Source organism: Pagrus pagrus (genome assembly GCF_965226575.1).
Source record: "Pagrus pagrus genome assembly, chromosome: 9".
Classification (NCBI taxonomy): Eukaryota; Metazoa; Chordata; class Actinopteri; order Spariformes; family Sparidae; genus Pagrus; species Pagrus pagrus.
In genome coordinates, this window is record NC_140193.1 from 19,958,630 (window position 1) to 19,976,025 (window position 17,396).

The window sequence follows — 17,396 nt, forward strand, 5'->3', positions numbered from 1 at the left end:
TGGCAGCAGTAAAAACTGTAGTTTGCTGTTTTGTCGCCCTCTGCGGGTAAATCTCGTAATTACAACGGCACTTCAAAAATCCTCACAGCTTTAAATAAAGCAACCGAGTTCAGTTCATGATTTACAATGAGTTTAGACATGTTTTACAATATTACGGAATATTTTAATCTTGTGCACGATGTTGTGATTTATTTGTAATTGTTTTTGTGACACGTCACAGTTTTGCGACGGAAGTGTGTTTGTCGGACTCATCACGGTGACGTACGCACAGGAGCGACCGTTGTAACTTGACAGTTGAGCAGCCATGAATCTACTCTGCTGCTAAAATGAGCTCGATAGCAACATAACACACATTTCAGACTTTTCAAACCTGATTATTTTTGCGTATCAGCATGAACTGAAACGGCCCTCGACCCCGCTGCACCTGTACAATCAGTTTTTTGCGGACTAAAGGTTGTTTTACAGACACCATCATGTCGTTTCTGGTGGACTCAGTCATCATGTTCACCTCACAGGTAACTTTTAAATTGTCCCTTGTGAAACTCGACGAATAGCCTGTCTGTCATTGAACGAGAATACCCAGCGCATGTTGTAAGCAAATGTTATGTTCACTATTACCTACGCAGTTCTGTGTGATCTCCAACTAGTGTTGTTGCTGTGGTGCTTCCTGTAGAAGTGACATGGCTGAAGACGTCTTGAAAACAGTCAGCATGCTAACTGTCCACAGTCAGCAGGACCCAGGGCTGCTCATAAGGGGGGGGAGGAAACCCCCTCTTAAGCCCCCCTGTTCACCATAGTATAAGCACTGATAACCAGTTTTATTTAACCAGAAAACTCACCATCACGTATTAAAACATAAAAAATAACATTTTATTTAATGTTCCTTCTGTAAAATGTAAGCTAGAATGAAAACCCCCTCTCAGAATGTTAATAGTAATCTGTGGGCAAACACTGTAAGCTAACCTAACTACTAGCTATGTCAGTGTGAATTTCTTTATGAGAGGACCCCAAAGAGGGTGTTGGCAAGAGATTTAAACCCAGATAATAATAATGTTATAACCAACTTTATTCTGTCAGCTCTGGAAACTGTTCCCGCCAGGCTCATGAGGGGACAACGATAGCCAGGAAGCTAACATTACAGTTACTGTTATTAGCCAAGAGGTAGGCCTAGCTAGCGCAAGTGAAGGAGCCACCACTACCTGTGAGAAAGAGGATTATTTCGATAATAGATAAGACTTACTGTATGTGTTTATGTAGGAAAGAGCACACACATGCATTTATATGAGCAAAGCAGATTTTGGTGAGGGGCCCATTCACTCAACGTTTCAGGAGCACAGCCATTTCTGTTGGCGGGCCTGCCTGAAGCTACTATATTTGAATTCAGGCAAAAAATGGCAAATCTTTCTTCATAGACTTGACATGAGCTAAATCTCTTGTTTGATCCTTGGCTAATTTGTTTTTCAATTTACTCAAAATTGTTTGCTTGATGAAACACAGACTGAAAAAGTATCATTCTGCAAAGAGCCTTTACTAAATGAAAAATGTGACGATGTAATTTTTCCCTTCTGTCCTTCTTCCAAATAATTCCCATGTAAACCAACACAGGTGCTGTTCTTTGGATTTGGCTGGTTATTCTTCATGCGGCAGCTGTTCAAAGATTATGAGGTAATGCATTCATTTATTATTGACCACGAGGATGGGTGTGTTGACTAAAGGCCCAGATGTTATAATGATCTCAATGAGAAAAACTCATGAGAGTCTCCACCTGGTCATCACAAACAGAGCAGAAGCCTTCCATCAATCACAGACGGCTAACAGTCTTGAGTGTTTTTGTGTTTGTTGGCAGGTGCGACAGTACATCGTCCAGGTGGTTTTCTCCATCACGTTTGCTTTTTCATGTACCATGTTTGAGCTCATCATCTTCGAGATTCTGGGTGCCTTAAGTAGTAGGTAAGTACATTGTGTGTGGTATATAACTCCTTTTTTATTGTTACTTATTGCATGTGAAGAATTTAAACCCTTATATGTCTTTGCAACAGTTCCAGGTATTTCCACTGGAAGTTGAATCTGTATGTGATACTGCTGGTTCTAATCTTCGTGGTGCCTTTCTACATCGGTTACTTTGTTGTCAGCAACATACGCCTGTGTGAGTATAGCTGATAAGCTGCCCACTGAAAATGACGGACACAAGTTAATGATGTTGTTTGTCAGATTTTATTTCACACGTCGTATAACAGAAAGCTGTTTGCTTTGTGTCTGTGTCTGTGTAGTGCAGAGACAGAAGCTTCTGTTTGCTTGCATGGTGTGGTTCACCTTCATGTATTTCTTCTGGAAGTTGGGAGACCCATTCCCCATCCTGAGTCCAAAACATGGTGAGAAAGAAACCTTCTCCTCTAATTTATGACTGTGCATCAGAAAATGGCATTAGTTTACTGTATTGCAGCCTTTGAAACCAGGAAAAGATAACACTTATGCCACATCAAAATATATCATTTTCCAAAATGTAAGATGACCTACATTTTCATATGACAATAATAATATAATTTAGAGTCCGTTATCTGCACAGAGGTGTTGAAAAGCAAGCGAAACAACGCTGTGTTGGTTTTTACTCTGTTGTCTTTTGTTCAGGCATCCTCTCGATCGAGCAGCTAATCAGTCGTGTTGGTGTGATTGGAGTCACACTCATGGCTCTGTTGTCTGGGTTTGGTGCCGTCAACTGTCCCTACACATACATGTCCTATTTCCTCAGGTAAGCTCAGCTGTGGGTTTGTTCTTATTTTACCCTTAGCAGCTATATCACACAGTGTTAATCTGGGTCGCCTTAAACATCACACATTACTATCCTGAATCATGCTTCCTATTTTCACAGAAATGTAACAGACAGCGACATTCTTGCTCTGGAGAGACGGCTGCTCCAGACTATGGACATGATTGTCAGCAAGAAGAAACGGTCAGTTAACAAAACATGATTTTTTTTTATAGATAAAATGAATTATTGTGCCACAACATTTTTTTCTGTGCGTCTAGAATTGCCATGACACGGAGGCAGATGTACCAGCGTGGGGAAGACCAGAACAAACAGACAGGATTCTGGGGCATGATCAAGAGTGTCACCTCCACACAAACGGGAAGCGAAAGTATCCTTTATACTTATATTGAATAAGACTGAAAAAGGGCATCATTTTTTAGCTGTTTCCAGATACCTATGTACCAATGATCTGCAGTATTTGTAGCAGATATCAGCCTTAACTTCTTCCCTCCAGACCTCTCTCTGATCCAGCAGGAGGTCGATGCTCTGGAGGAGCTGAGTCGACAACTCTTTCTTGAGACCGTGGACCTGCAAGCCACCAAGGTAAGCACATACACACAAACAGTGGACTCAAACAAAACGCCAAATGAATTACAATGTTGCTCTGTAACTGCTGAGTGTGTAAATGAGCAACAGTTTGCTAACTGGTTTGCCAAATCAAAAGGTAACAGTATTCACATCTTGTGTTCACAACTTATTTCTGTGGTGCCCAAGTGCCCCAAAAACCTGATTTTACAGGTTCATGCATGCTTAAAGTTTTGAATGTGTCTCGACTTGCACAGTTGCACTGTTTCATGACTCCTGTGAAGGCTCAGCTGAAGCCTAATCTCTGTGCTTTCTTTGACCGTCAAGGTCTGTCCATCCCTCCTGATAATCATTCAACAAAGGCCCATCTCCCAAAACAAATTCTCACTTGCTGAATCTTATCAATCTGGAGCTTTATCACCTGTTAACCTGGGTACAGGTGTGGATGCTTGTTTGTGTTTCCCTTCAATTGTTGTGTGTGTGTGTGTGTGTGTGTGTGTGTCACTACCTCCGTTGATTATTAGAGTGGGCAGTGTGGTCAGTGGTTCTGTCAAAGATTACAGAGCTGGTTAAAAGCAAACATCACGGAGGGAAAAGAAAAGGACAATAAGCCAGAAGAGGCTAAAGAGCTCAGTAGAGCTTCCAACTAAATTCTCTGTCATTCTGGTACTATTAGGGACCCCCTTCACATCACACATGGTCATTTGATTAAATGGTAATCAGTGATATTTATTATCTTCATGTTTTTAGGGGCCAGTCGTTTTGAAGGGTTTCAGTTAGTTGCAATCTGTAACCTCACCACTAGATGCCACTAAATCCCACACACTGGGCCTTTAAATGCTTAGTATGTCTCCTTCTGTAATTTGAGCCAGGTTTATTGCCTCTATATATCACCACATGCTGTGTTACGTCACATGACCTCTTGCTAATTATTCACCATCTCTTCTTATCTTAGGAGCGAATTGAGTACTCAAAGACATTCCAGGGGAAATACTTCAACTTCCTCGGCTACTTCTTTTCCATCTATTGTGTTTGGAAAATCTTCATGGTGAGAACATCCACAGTTGTATTCTGCCATTGTGTCTTTCCCTCACACTAAGCCGTAGATGCTGTGAGTGCTTCAGCCATGATACATAATTTTTGTGTTGTTTATTACAGATTAAATTTGAACTTAAAATCCCTCTTGTTTTGTCAGGCCACTATAAACATTGTGTTCGATCGAGTTGGAAAGACAGATCCAGTGACGAGGGGCATTGAAATTACAGTGAACTACTTGGGCATCCAGTTTGATGTAAGATCCGCACACACACACACACACACACACACACACACACAGGCACACACCTGCAGAAACAGTCACATGTCATGCTGCATGGCCTCCTGTAAAGATAATCGCGGGCCCATTATCATCTCTCTGCCTGCTTTCTCAGCAGTGAAGCTGGTCATGATTGCTTTTAATCTTTTCACCACGTAGACGGTTATTTGATTGAGTTCACATAGCTCACACTCACAGAGGATGGCATCATGTTAAAATTTTAATGAATAAATGATGAATGCAGATTAAAAGCTATCAGCCTCTGATTCTTTTCATTGCTTTGTTTTTCATATTGTTTTTGTTCTCTTTTTTCCCCCCTCAGGTAAAATTTTGGTCCCAACACATCTCTTTCATCTTGGTGGGAATCATAATCGTTACATCCATTCGTGGCTTACTCATCACCCTCACAAAGGTAAAAGTATCACATGACGCACAGTGAAATGGCTACAAATGAAAATGATCATTTTTTGAGTGGTACGTCTGTTTGTTTTTAGTTCTTCTACGCGATATCAAGCAGCAAGTCCTCCAATGTCATCGTGCTTGTCCTCGCTCAGATCATGGTGAGTGTGTTGCGCACACTTTTTTGTTTAAACGTTGTATTATATTCTATATTTGTTCATTTATTTAAGCATTTTATTCATGTTTTTATAGGTTTATTTATATATTTAGTTTTGGCCCTTAAAAGCCTCCATTACAAACAGATGAAGCAAAACTTTCTCTCTCTCTTTGTGTCTCAGGGGATGTATTTTGTATCATCTGTATTGCTGATGCGTATGAGCATGCCGCTGGAGTATCGCTCCATCGTGACAGAGGTTCTGGGAGAGCTGCAGTTCAACTTCTACCACCGCTGGTTTGACGTCATCTTCCTGGTCAGCGCCCTGTCCAGCATCCTCTTCCTGTATCTCGCCCACAAGCAGGCGCCAGAGAAACACATGACCCTGTGATTCTCTACATGTCTACCCACATGGATGTGACTCCTGACCACTGGTGTGACTTTGACTCTGGATTTAAGAGATATCCAGAGATCGCTTTTTTATATATAGGACATAATTCTATGGATTGCCTATTCCTGAATCAGGAATGGCTAATTGTTGGGTGCGAGTGATGGGGAACTATGGGGAACTATCAGAGCACGTGAGTAAACAGCTTTGAAAGTGGACTACTCTTCAATTAAAATACAGAACAAATATTATTATTAAGAATTTGGTTTTACCCATAAATGCAACCACTTTTCTTTTCTCTGTGCTCTTAAATGTTTATTATTTTGGCCAAAATGATCTTTACTCTTTTGTCTGAACACACTGGAGCTGTTCTGTTCACAGCACATCCCTTCTTCTTTTTCACTGAGGTGTCAATGGACTTTATGAAGGAAAGATCACGGTGTCACACGTGATCTCCGTCCTGAAGCGGCTGTTCTTTTTAATGAGATTTGTCATTTAATAGGGAACAAATACCCATAAAGATTTACTCGGATAGTACGTGTTCTTTTATTTGTGTTCATGGGAGCTGTCATTCATTTACTTTCATTTCAGAAATGGGAACAACACTTAATTTTTTGAGCATTAAATAAAGGCAGCAGTCTTTGCAAAGAGAACAAATACATGAAACTCTACATTTTATTGGCAACATTAACAGTCTTAGCTTAGGTTCTGCAGGCTCTAGCGTTTATATTGAACACATTACATTGGTAATCTCAGGTTCATTCATGAGTAGATCTATTCTCACATCAAATGACGACGGATGCATTCATAAACATGTTTTGTTCTCAATACTTTTTCACATGGCACTGTGCAGCTATGATTGACATGGTGGCAGTGAATTTCAAAAGTCTTTCCTTTGGTCTGTTTTTTCCTCCATCTCCTTTTCTAATTGGATGTATGAAGTACTTACAGCTGATTGTTAAAAAAAAAAAAAAAAGAAAGGTGGATCAACACAAGGTGGATGTAGGACAAATCAGGCAAGAGGTCCTTCGGTGCCTTCCTAGAGTCTCTCATCGACACTGTCTTCAGATGAAGATGATGAGGTCTACAAGAAAGGGAAGATAAAATACACCGTCACAAATAACACTTCAAATAAAACTGATGGTACAATTATAAACTATTATTTCAGCTTTTGAGTTGAGGTTTAGATAAACTTGGATTATGGTTATACGTGACATACAGTACAATTACTGTGTTGTATTCAACAGTGTGTAAATTCTTATCCATTAAATTCAATTCATTTTATTCACACATTAATGGTGCGACACTTGTCTGATGGGAATGTCATTAGCTTTGGTCATAAACCAAAGCAGGCTACAGAACATGTTAAAATTTAGACCTGATGATGGGTCAAAGGTCACCTGAGTTCCTCCAGTTAATTCTGAGAGGGACTTAAATGTCTCCAGGTATCCATTTTCCACACTCATCACAGTCAGGTGGGAAGCTCGAATGTTAGACTGCTTTTTTCAGGTTGCAGGTTATATGAAAGTAGAAAATCTGACAAATAGTTATCATTCAACCACTTTCATATTGATCAGCAACTGTAAAGACGATGTATCGTGAAAATCCGGAGGGACACTGACCCATTTTTCAAACAACATTTTTCAATAAGCTGTTACTTTCCGTTAGCCAACAGCTAACGTTAGCATTAAAACCACTTCCTTTAGACTAGCTAACAATACTGTTTGATAGTTACACGGTGCAATAGCAAAGGGACGGCATAAATTCTAACCCTAACCACATCTTGGACACAAGCCTAGAAGAAAAACACACTGGATGAAATCAAAACAGTAATGTTTGTTAGTCAGTGGCTGAATGCTAACTTTAGCTAATGTGTTATCAAATACATTGTTTTACCTTTAAATAAGGCCCCATGTCCCTTCAAATTTTCACTATCCATCATCTTTACAGTTTATTATCTGTAAGTAGTAAATTGATGAAAATGTGTCCCTCCCTTTAGAGAACTTGCAACCTGGAGCACAGCAGTATATTATCCCAGCATTCAAGCCTCCCACCCTGAGCATGACGTCAAAGATAAATGGTGGCTGTGTGAATGTGGTCAATGGAGTCTGCTTTGTCGCACCGCCATGTTTCTACAGTAGCCCAGAACGGACAAACCAAACACTGACTACAGAGAGAGCTTTTTGAGTTTTTGTTGTTTTTAGTGGCCACTGAAGAGGAAGGCGAGGCGATTTTGTTGGTTGCAATCTGCAACCTCACCACTAGATGCCACTAAATCCTACACACATAAGTATCACCTGAGGACCACTCACCCTCTCTCTCGCTGGTTCAGTAGGGGTTTCGGGTCTGGCCTCTTCATGTGTCTCCTCGTCATTGTGTCCCTCTGCCTCATGTCTCTTCTCCTCGTGTCTCTCCTCCCTGCTGGTCTCTGGCACGTTTGCAGAGTGGACCTGGGCATAAGATGTCTCCCCGAGGAGCTGGCGTGTGATGGTCACTCCTTTATCTGTGAAGTGGCTGTAGACAGACTTTTTGGCCACCAGCATCTCCAGGAAGCTACCACTTCTGTGGATTATTCCCACCACCTCCTCATGGCTGCTCCGCTCCACATTTTCTCCGTTCACCTCCACCACGATGTCGTCATCCTCCAGACCTGCCCTGTCGGCCGCTCCACCACTCACCACCTGAAACAAAGTCTGTCTCAACACATTTTGTTTTGAAATGATGATGTTTACACAGTGGGCATTGCCAGTAATCCTTACATCCTTGATGTACTGTCCACATATCCCCTGGATGCCATTTAGGTGAAAGCCGTAGCCAGCTGAGGTCTTCTCCATCTTACACAGTTTAGGCTTAAGCGACTCCCTCGTCTCCGGAGCAGGGGTGGAAGGTCGGACAGGGGCTGGTAAATTGATGGCCTCTGTGTAACTGGGTGGTGAGCAGGAATCCCTCATCTCCTCAAAGAAAAGCATTGGAGACACTTTCCCCTGTGAGGCACACAACAACGACATTATAGAGATTGTCTGCAGTCTGTATTACAGTTAGTCACTGGCACCCTGACTCACCTGCTTATACATTTGCTCTGTTTCTTTGTCCACAACTACGAGGCAGCAGTGGCTGCCACCCTTCTTGATTTTGTCCACCACCTGCTCATGGCTGAAACTGTCCACCTCCTTCCCGTCAACAGCCACGAGTCTGTCCATGTCCTTCATACCTGCTCTTTCTGCAGGGCTGCCTCTGTCTATATCCTTGAAGAAGTGTCCTGCAGTTAATAAGCACACTGTCAAAACCAGCAATGGAATGTAACTAAGTACATTTACTTAAGTACTGTACTTAGGTACAGTTTTGAGGTACTTGCACTGTAGTTAAGTATTTAAATTTTGCTACTTTAAACTTGCACTCCTACATTTTGGAGGCAAATATTGCACTTTTTACTCCACAGCATTTATGATACTTATGTTACTTAGCAGTTTACATTCTGCATCAGAGCCAAAGTAGAACATTTGGAAAGACAATTTATTATTATTATCAGATTCAAAAATAAAAACAAAAAAACACTGATTCCAATAATCAAAAAAATGCTGAATAACAGTGCAATAATTAGAGGACTAAAACAAAAATCAAGAAGAAATATAAAAAAAAGTAAATATTCTATTAAATTCACCCAAAATAATATTTTAAATATTTGTCTTTTTGTCTGTCAATTTAAAACAGAAATATCAGTTTGTGTCATGTTTTATACATTAATGCCTGCATGAATGTTCAATATCATTTTTGGTACATTTAATAGCATACTGATGTACTGAGACATTTATTTGTCCATTTATTTTGGATTTTGGCATTATCAGTCCTCCACATACAGTAGCATATAGTCAAAACACAGACTCCTCTCTGCGTTTGAATCTTCATTTAAATACCTGTTATTTCTAATATTAACATATTGATTTTGGCCTTGCCTGTTTGGTTGGGCTCCTCCCTGAGCAGGAAGCCATAGCCATCCGGTCCTTTGGTCATCTCGATGATGCGTGGCTGATGTGGGAGATACTTGGTTGTGGCTAACCACCCTCCAATCTTTACATCCTTGTTCTTGTAGTACTCATCCGTCTCCTCGTCAACCAGCAAAAACATTATGCTGCTGCCTGCCTGCTTGAGCTTGTCCACCACCTGATCATGTGAATAGTCTTCTACGTTCTCCCCGTTGAGCTCCAGCAGACGGTCGTCGAGTTTGACCCCCGCCTTGTGGGCCACGCCTCCTGGCATCACCTCTGCCATGAACAGACCTGACTGACCTGGAGAGGATGGAATAGAAGGTCGGAAAAAAGCAAAATTATTCATATAGAGATATATTTTAGCTGAGATTGCTGAGACTACTTTTTGTCACTCATAATAAATCATGCACTAATAGTTAATATGTTAGTCAAAAGCCATCAGTAAGAACATCTTTTAGCTGCTGGATTGTGTAAATCCATTTGAAAGATCTTCCAGAAAAGAGCTGGAGAGCAACCAAAACAAAATGCATTTATTAAAGGAGAAATCCATAGACGTATGAGTAGTTTTACATTTACATCTGAGAACTTGATTGATTATTATTGGGGTTTATCACTTTCTAATTACTAATAAAGACTTTTTGCAATGATCCATAAAGTCTGTAGTTGCAAGTGTCAGTCATTTGGTGTTCAAGAAGGTGTTTAAACCCCCTCTTTTTGTAATAGTGTCCTGAATTGCCTCTTCCTGTCTGCCCAGCTCACCTTTGACTGAACGAAGAGAAAACCCATAGCCTGAGCTGGACTTCACCAAGAAGCACAGTTTGGGTTTCAGAGCATGTTTGGCCACACCATTAACAACAGGTTTGCTCTGAGGGTCGGACAGGTTCACTCCCTCTGATTTGGCTTGCTTGTAGGATGCTTCATCCAGGATGTGGAACGTGACTGATGCTCCACCGTTCCTCACAATGTCCACCACCTGTCCCGGGGGGAAAGAAACATAACAGGAGGTTGTAAAGCTCTCATAAAGCTATCACTTTTTTGGAGCCCTAAAGCTGACAAACGTAGTAAAAGGTTAGCAGACAAGTCAAAAATATAACAGAATATTTGATACATACACAAATGCATAATACTGTTAGTTGTATAATGAAATATTTTCTTTAAACTCCAGTAAGTTGAAACAAGTTGATGTATATAGCACCATTGAGACACAAGTTGCTTCATGGGGCATAGAAATACATGAAGTAAATCTAAGACAGTAAAAACAAAAAGCAAAAATAAGCAATAATTAGGTCAGATTAAAAGAGACGTATTGTGCTTTTTCTTTTTTCCCTTTCCTTCAGTGTTATGTAAAAGATCTTGAAATTTAAAAAGGTCAAAGTCCACACCAACAGAAGCTCCTCTCTCCCACAGAAAACACTGCTCCTGAAACACCTCGTCAGTAGTCCCGCCTTTAATTCTGTGATTTTGTGACATCACAGTACGTTATCATGTCACACATTTGCATAATTTGCCTAGCGGCTAGTTTGGCATGTGATAAATGATTTTACACAGCTGCTCTGTTGTTGTAGGCGGTGCTGGGTCAGGCATGTGTGAGCTGACCAATCAGAGCAGACTGTGTATTCCGGAGGTGTGGCCTTAAAGAGACAGGAGCTAAAACAGCTTTTCAGACAGATGGGGAATACAGAGCTGCAGCACTGGACAATATAAGAAAACTGATGTGTTATTGGAGAATTAGAGCATGTAAACTTAAAGTAAAGTTATATACCTATCTTTTTTTGAAGCCCACAATAAAACGAGATGTGGACTACTTCATTCCTGATATTCTGCAGATGCCGATATTCACATAATTTATCCTCAGAACAGCCCTGCTTGCAATTTTCTTTTTTCCCCGAGACTCATCTTGATATCACGATTTAATTATTTCATTATCTCAAGATTACAATGCTCATTTTTGGGGTGATAATGAGTTATAACAAGATAATCTTGATGATCTTCTCGGAATGATGAGTGATCTTGTTATCTAAAGGCGATATCTTGAGATAACAAGTAATATAACAATTATATTTTCGATTCAGAAGAGTGGAGCATGAATGTGAATGATGAATTATGGACTTTGCCATTTGTTATCAGGTCCCCAGTGATTTGATTTGAGGGTAGTGACATTATAGTTAATTATCGTAAGGGAGAGGATTACATACAGTGGTGGAAGTGTTACCGTTCAGTAGGCTACAACCAAAAACATTATCGTCAAAGAAACTACCCACATTGATGAGTGTTTGAATGGAACAGTTAAGTATGTATAAATTACAGTCTGAAGACTTGATCAAAATGAACACTATTTTCAGCTGAAATCAGTTGCTATAGTTGTCAAGATGTCATCTATGTGTAAACTTCAACAAATCAAAAGTAATATGAAGGAACAACATTTTGTTTTCTCTTGATAACGTTTATCTCTTATAAAGATACCAAAGCTTTTTTCCAGCGATAAAGACATAATCAACTCGTGACCACATTTAAAACTAGAATGGCACTCAGTAGAGTGCATACCTCCGCCAAGGCCCAACAGTCTTTCTTCACCCAAGTTTCATGGGGTCAGTATTTTTGTGTAATCCTGCTGACAAACCAGCCAACCAGTCAACATAACACAACCTCCATGGAAGGCGGGAAACAATAAGCACAGCTGTTCTTGGCTTCAGTATTACGTGGTTAACTAACGTTGTTGCTTGCTAAAATAGTTTTGCCCATCTCATTATTATTATACAAGCATTGGGAAATATGGAACAAATGAATGATTAAATGTCTGCCAAATCTATTATTTTGATTCTATCAACTGATTGGTGGTAAAGGAAAAACAAACAAACAAGCAGCTTGATGCTGTTTTTAACAACTGTTTGGAGACGGAAAAGTTTTAGCGTTACATGTATTTTTAAACTCCGCTTAATTGCGTATTTAACTGTAGTATTTATTGATGTATTCAGTTATATTTTTGACTTGTCTGATAACCTTTTACTCCAGTACATTTAGTCACTCATGGGGCTCCATATCAGTCAAGGAGTTAGTATTGATTCAACACACTGCAGTAATGCTACATTAGCCTACCTCTGAATGGGGCAGTCCATCAACAAACGTTCCATTGACCCGCAGGATGCGGTCTCCATCTTTCATGCCTGCCAGTTCAGCTGGACCTCCCATTTCCAGGCAGCGGATCAGGTGACCTTCCTCGCCATGCTCCACCCTCAAGTAGAAGCCAAACGTATGACCTGCTCTCTTGGTTAGAGAAATCACCCTCGGCCTGTACGTAGCCATGTCCTAACATGGAGGAGAGGGTGAATACAGAAGTTATACGTGGCTCTTGGAATTTTTAATTGAAGTGAACACAAGTTGACCTGCAGTCGGTTTATAAACAATTAAAGCTCAAGTTACTTTATTAGTACCCAGAGGTAGATTTTGTTTGCAGTAGAGTCCTCATGCACACATAGAAAAACATAGAGGCACATATCACACATCATCCAACTTAGGACAGTGGAAATTAAAAAATGGCAAATTAAAAAGTTCTTACAGGTCCAGATCGTACTAAGATATTGAAGTGAACTAAAATACTAATAGTAAAAAGGAAATAAAACAAAATGAATCAGTAAAACTTGTTTAGGTTGTAAAAACGTACATAATGGATAAAATATTAAAAAAACCGATAAGTAAATAAATAAAAGCAGCAATAAATAATCACCTGTGCAAAATATAGCTATGACTTATTCCTCAGTGTAATGGCTACAGGGACAAAACTGTTAGCTATAAAAAAAATTAGCTGCATATACGACCAAATTAGTTTATATCAATCGCAAAATGTGTTTAAATCAGTGGCGAATCTTCAAGGCCTTCAAGGTATTCAGAGAAGGCCCTGGAATCCTCAGATGAAAAAGAAACGTATCTTATTAATTCTATAAATAAAATAAAGTCGTCGTTAACTACATAGCTGAGCAGCTATGAGGTCCCGGGTGTCTCCATAATCTCAGGCCTATCGTATCACAGTCATTATCTCGAGATCTCGAATTAATTATAACGTTATCTCGGGAAAACAAAGTTTCGTTATCTCGAGATCTCGAGAAAATGATCCTGTTATCTCAGAAAAACGGCAGTTGTTATTTCGAGATAATAACTCGAGATCTCGAGAAAACAAATGAAATTAACTCGTTATCATGGGAAAACGGAGGAAATAAAGTGTATGAATGCATGGCCCTTTAGGGCTTCCGTAGCTTTCTGTCCATACACTGCGCATTTGAGTGGTTTTGTGTTGGAAAAAACATTCAACCAATCAGATATTTTTCTACGGTGTCTCTGGGGAGAATATCCTCCATCCAGGGTATTCTATATCCTTTATAGAATGCCTGACCATTAAACGTAATGAGAGTGTACATTTGGATTGACAATTTGATCAACTCTGCATCCATGGAAAGGACATTTTCTGCCCTCAAAAGGATAAAAACATATGCGAGGAACACAACAGGACAATCCCGACCCTCTGCATTAGCTTCCATAGGTATTGAAAAGCAAGTTCTCTTGGATCTGAAAACCAGTGATCAGCTTTATGACCGGGTCACTGAAAAATTAATCCAAAAGGACAGGAGGATGGATTTTGTCTTTAAGTGAACGTCATCGGTGAATGGAACTGATTTTTTATTGCTGGTTTTGCTACAGTGTTGCATCTCCTTGAACTGGTTGCATTTTGTTTCCACACACTTGTTAAATGATTGTTCATAAAGTGACTGTCTACCTGATGTCCCATAGTGTGTGCGTGTGTGTGGCTGTGTGTGTGGCTGTGTGCGTGTGTGTGACTGTGTGCATAACTAGAACAACGCAATTTTGAAGATGGAGCAGTAAAATTATATTTTGCCTAAAGCTTAAAAATGCCAGGGACACCATGTATTTTTAGTTAGTAATTTTTTTTTTTGGGGGGGGGGGGGGGGGGGGGGGGGGGGTACAGAAGGCCCTGCTCTGATAGGCACAATCCGCCACTGGTTTTAATGTAACCCCACCTTTAAACACCCATACACCTGTAGCTTCAGATGAAAAGTTAATCTTTCATGTCAGTGCAGCAGTGACAGTTAATGGTTAATAGCAGAAACAGCTGACTGTGGTGACGAGAGTCCTTTAAAAGACAGCCTGGACTATGAATGCCATGTGATAATCTTATTAGACTTCCGTATGAGCATAAAGGAAGTGTTTGTTGGCCTGTGTGTGTATTAGCTGATGTGCACGCCGACCGACAGACATACAGAAGTAAATAGATACTAAAAGTTATATTAAAGTCCTACAGCTCCTTCTGTGTTGTCTCAGTGTATGTTTGTGCGTTAGTTTTTAATTTGAAAAACACAACGCAGGAGTTAATACATCCAGCGTCAGAATCAGTACCAGAATGATCAGAAATAATTGTATAAACTGAGATAATGTAAATGCACTGCAAGCTAACATTATTGCCTTCAAAAAAGTTTATTCCGCAAAATCAACACAGCTCACCCTCAACAGTTGAATCTATGTTAATGGAAGCTTTTTCTACTGTAGGTAGGTTCTCTAGGTTTTCAAAGGCCTAAAGAGGTAAAATAATGAACCATTCACTAATAAACTAGCAAAGATTAGCAGAGAGTCAGAAAAACACCCCTTCAGATTTATCTTGGCACCCGCTGTTGGTGTTCTGGCCCCCAGGAGCCACCGCTCTACGTAATGTTAGATAGCTTTAGCAATCTGAAATGGGTCTTTATACAAAACTTTTTTGCTATATATCTTAAATGATTATTTGATCTCAGGTAAAACTATATAAATAAGTGTTTTTATAAATCAAACTCACCAGCTCTTCTCTGTTCAGTATCCCAGTCCAAAGGAGGAGCTCACCTGCTTAGCTGTTACCTATTGTATCTTCAACCTGTCCTCCACCTCCCCCTCCTTCCCCCCTCCCTCTTCTCCCTCTCTCCCCAGGGACTTTGACAGGCCAAAGGTGAGCCTAAAGGTTGAGTTATTTAACAGTGTCTCGTGTAAGGAATGTCTCAGGAGGGGACGGCTTGTACAATCTGTCCTCAGGGACGAAGATTTGACCATGAAGCAGTCATCTGTTTGGTGGTCAAAAGTACATGACGCAAGGGGACATCAGCAATGTCGGGAATTATTATAACACCGCACGTAGATCAAGGGGAACGCATCATGTGCATATTCATTTGCATAAATCTTGCTGCTTTAATTCTGATTGGTTCAGCTTTGTGAGCAAAAATGAGCACGCACAGTTAAATCAACTGCAGATCTTGTCAGTATCACATTATTTTAAGCTACTTGAAAAAAGGAAAACAATACAATTCTGGGTCGTCTTGGTGTACCAGGAGCATATCTTAAAATGAAGTAAAACTTACGAGTTTACGTCCCGTCGACTTGTAATCCATTAAACCTATTAAAACACAACTTCTTAAAAATTGGAAATCTGGTCAATTAAAAAAAGAGATCACCTGAAATATCACCTGTCGAGGTGTTTTTTCCCCACATTTATCCAGCATGGAGAAATCTTAGTCACATCTTATATATTCACACCTGTACACTCAGTTGCCATTTTATTAGGTACACATAGCTTTAGCGTTTAGCTGTCATAGTGATAGTGTTGAGTGTTTTGTGGTCACCCGAGAGGTTGTAGTTTTTTGGTTATGTAAAATTTTTACCTTCTCGTACTTAAAGGTGCATTATGTCAAAATTTCAGTTTGAAACATTCAATAATTAAATTAAATCATCAACAGAAAGTAAAGAAATAAAGAAACAGTTTTGATGTTATGCCGAAGACGACTATTTATGGTGCTGCAGAGATATCTTCTGAAGTTAGCATGCTAACCAGCTAGTCCCCAGATACTTTCTTCCGATAATAAAACAACACCCCCCCACAGTTACACTGTGATTTCAGAAACAATGACGGTGGCTGTCTATATCTCACTTAAAAATGGGCACATCACCTTATTCACATGTGTCAGCATAGCAGCTGCTCAAAACTTGCTGATATAAAAGATAATATTCAAAGAAGCAGCTCCCAGTCTTGCACCTTAATGTCAACTCAGGTTAAAGTTTAACCTTATTGCCTTGATGCAACTCTTGCAAAATAAATGTCCATGTCAATGCAAAACAATAATAAAAGTCTACTTGAACAACCCTCTACTAGAGTGGACTAAATGAATATTTATTTTCTGAACAAACATCCACAAGGTGAACCAGGTTCAGGGTAGGCTGGGGTGTAGTTCAGCTCTCCAGGTTTATGGTTGCTATGGGAGAGTCCTTCGGTTATAAAAGGTTTATTATGATACTGCTATCCTGGGCATGGGACAAAGGTGACAGAAATCTCCACCAAAGCCAAGCATAACAAAACTGCAAACAGTAAAAGTTAATCACTGCACTGAAAATGCAGACGCTTTTTTATGGATCGGGTCTGTTTCATAACAGGAGTCGGAGACTGTAATTCTCAGTCAGGGTGAAGCCATTTAATTAGACAGTGATAACAACACTTTTGACATTAAGTAGAGTCAAAATTATGATGTAGCTGCTGTGGACTGAGGGGATCAACACCATTTAAAGACCTAAAAGACGACCGTCTGTTGGAGTGAGACCCGGGTTGCTTTTCCAAACATGTTGCTGCCATCTACTGTTGTCATGAAGTGTTTTCTCTGCACATTCTCCTGCAATGCATCCTGGGTCAGAGAAATATATTATTATTATGTTGAAGAGGTGCAGTTTATTTACTTTTAATGCGCTAATGCATGTACATTTTATTTTGTGTGTGTTTATTGGTGGTGATGTGTCAAAAA

General features: G+C 40.0%; 2 protein-coding genes across 2 annotated transcripts; one reads left to right on the forward strand and one right to left on the reverse strand.

Annotated features, from left to right (window-relative positions):
* Positions 1 to 267: 267 nt before the first annotated feature.
* LOC311262793 (Golgi pH regulator) lies at positions 268 to 5,806 on the forward strand. Its single transcript, XM_084362511.1, has 14 exons — positions 268 to 515; positions 1,606 to 1,665; positions 1,847 to 1,950; positions 2,040 to 2,146; positions 2,271 to 2,372; positions 2,629 to 2,749; positions 2,870 to 2,950; positions 3,028 to 3,137; positions 3,264 to 3,352; positions 4,290 to 4,382; positions 4,530 to 4,625; positions 4,972 to 5,061; positions 5,144 to 5,209; positions 5,387 to 5,806. The coding sequence occupies exons 1-14, from the start codon at positions 474 to 476 to the stop codon at positions 5,591 to 5,593; spliced, it is 1,368 nt and encodes a 455-aa protein (XP_084218637.1). The 5' UTR covers positions 268 to 473; the 3' UTR covers positions 5,594 to 5,806.
* Positions 5,807 to 6,117: 311 nt separating this feature from the next.
* Positions 6,118 to 15,435, reverse strand: pdzk1 (PDZ domain containing 1). Its single transcript, XM_084362512.1, has 8 exons — positions 15,416 to 15,435; positions 12,673 to 12,882; positions 10,336 to 10,549; positions 9,544 to 9,876; positions 8,653 to 8,849; positions 8,350 to 8,574; positions 7,903 to 8,271; positions 6,118 to 6,674 (listed from the first exon to the last, which is right to left on the reverse strand). The coding sequence occupies exons 2-8, from the start codon at positions 12,877 to 12,879 to the stop codon at positions 6,630 to 6,632; spliced, it is 1,590 nt and encodes a 529-aa protein (XP_084218638.1). The 5' UTR covers positions 12,880 to 12,882; positions 15,416 to 15,435; the 3' UTR covers positions 6,118 to 6,629.
* Positions 15,436 to 17,396: the final 1,961 nt, after the last annotated feature.

What these genes read in the sequence shown, in the direction of transcription:
- LOC311262793 (XM_084362511.1), top strand. Translation starts at nt 474, where the DNA reads ATGTCGTTTCTGGTGGACTCAGTCATCATGTTCACCTCACAG. An exon ending in CTGGGTGCCTTAAGTAGTAG is followed by an intron (nt 1,951 to 2,039) that starts GTAAGTACATTG and finishes TCTTTGCAACAG; the next exon opens with TTCCAGGTATTTCCACTGGA. An exon ending in TGGACCTGCAAGCCACCAAG is followed by an intron (nt 3,353 to 4,289) that starts GTAAGCACATAC and finishes TTCTTATCTTAG; the next exon opens with GAGCGAATTGAGTACTCAAA.
- pdzk1 (XM_084362512.1), bottom strand. Translation starts at nt 12,879, where the DNA reads ATGGCTACGTACAGGCCGAGGGTGATTTCTCTAACCAAGAGAGCAGGT. An exon ending in ATGGACTGCCCCATTCAGAG is followed by an intron (nt 10,550 to 12,672) that starts GTAGGCTAATGT and finishes CCCCCGGGACAG; the next exon opens with GTGGTGGACATTGTGAGGAA. An exon ending in CTGAACCAGCGAGAGAGAGG is followed by an intron (nt 6,675 to 7,902) that starts GTGAGTGGTCCT and finishes CCTTTCTTGTAG; the next exon opens with ACCTCATCATCTTCATCTGA.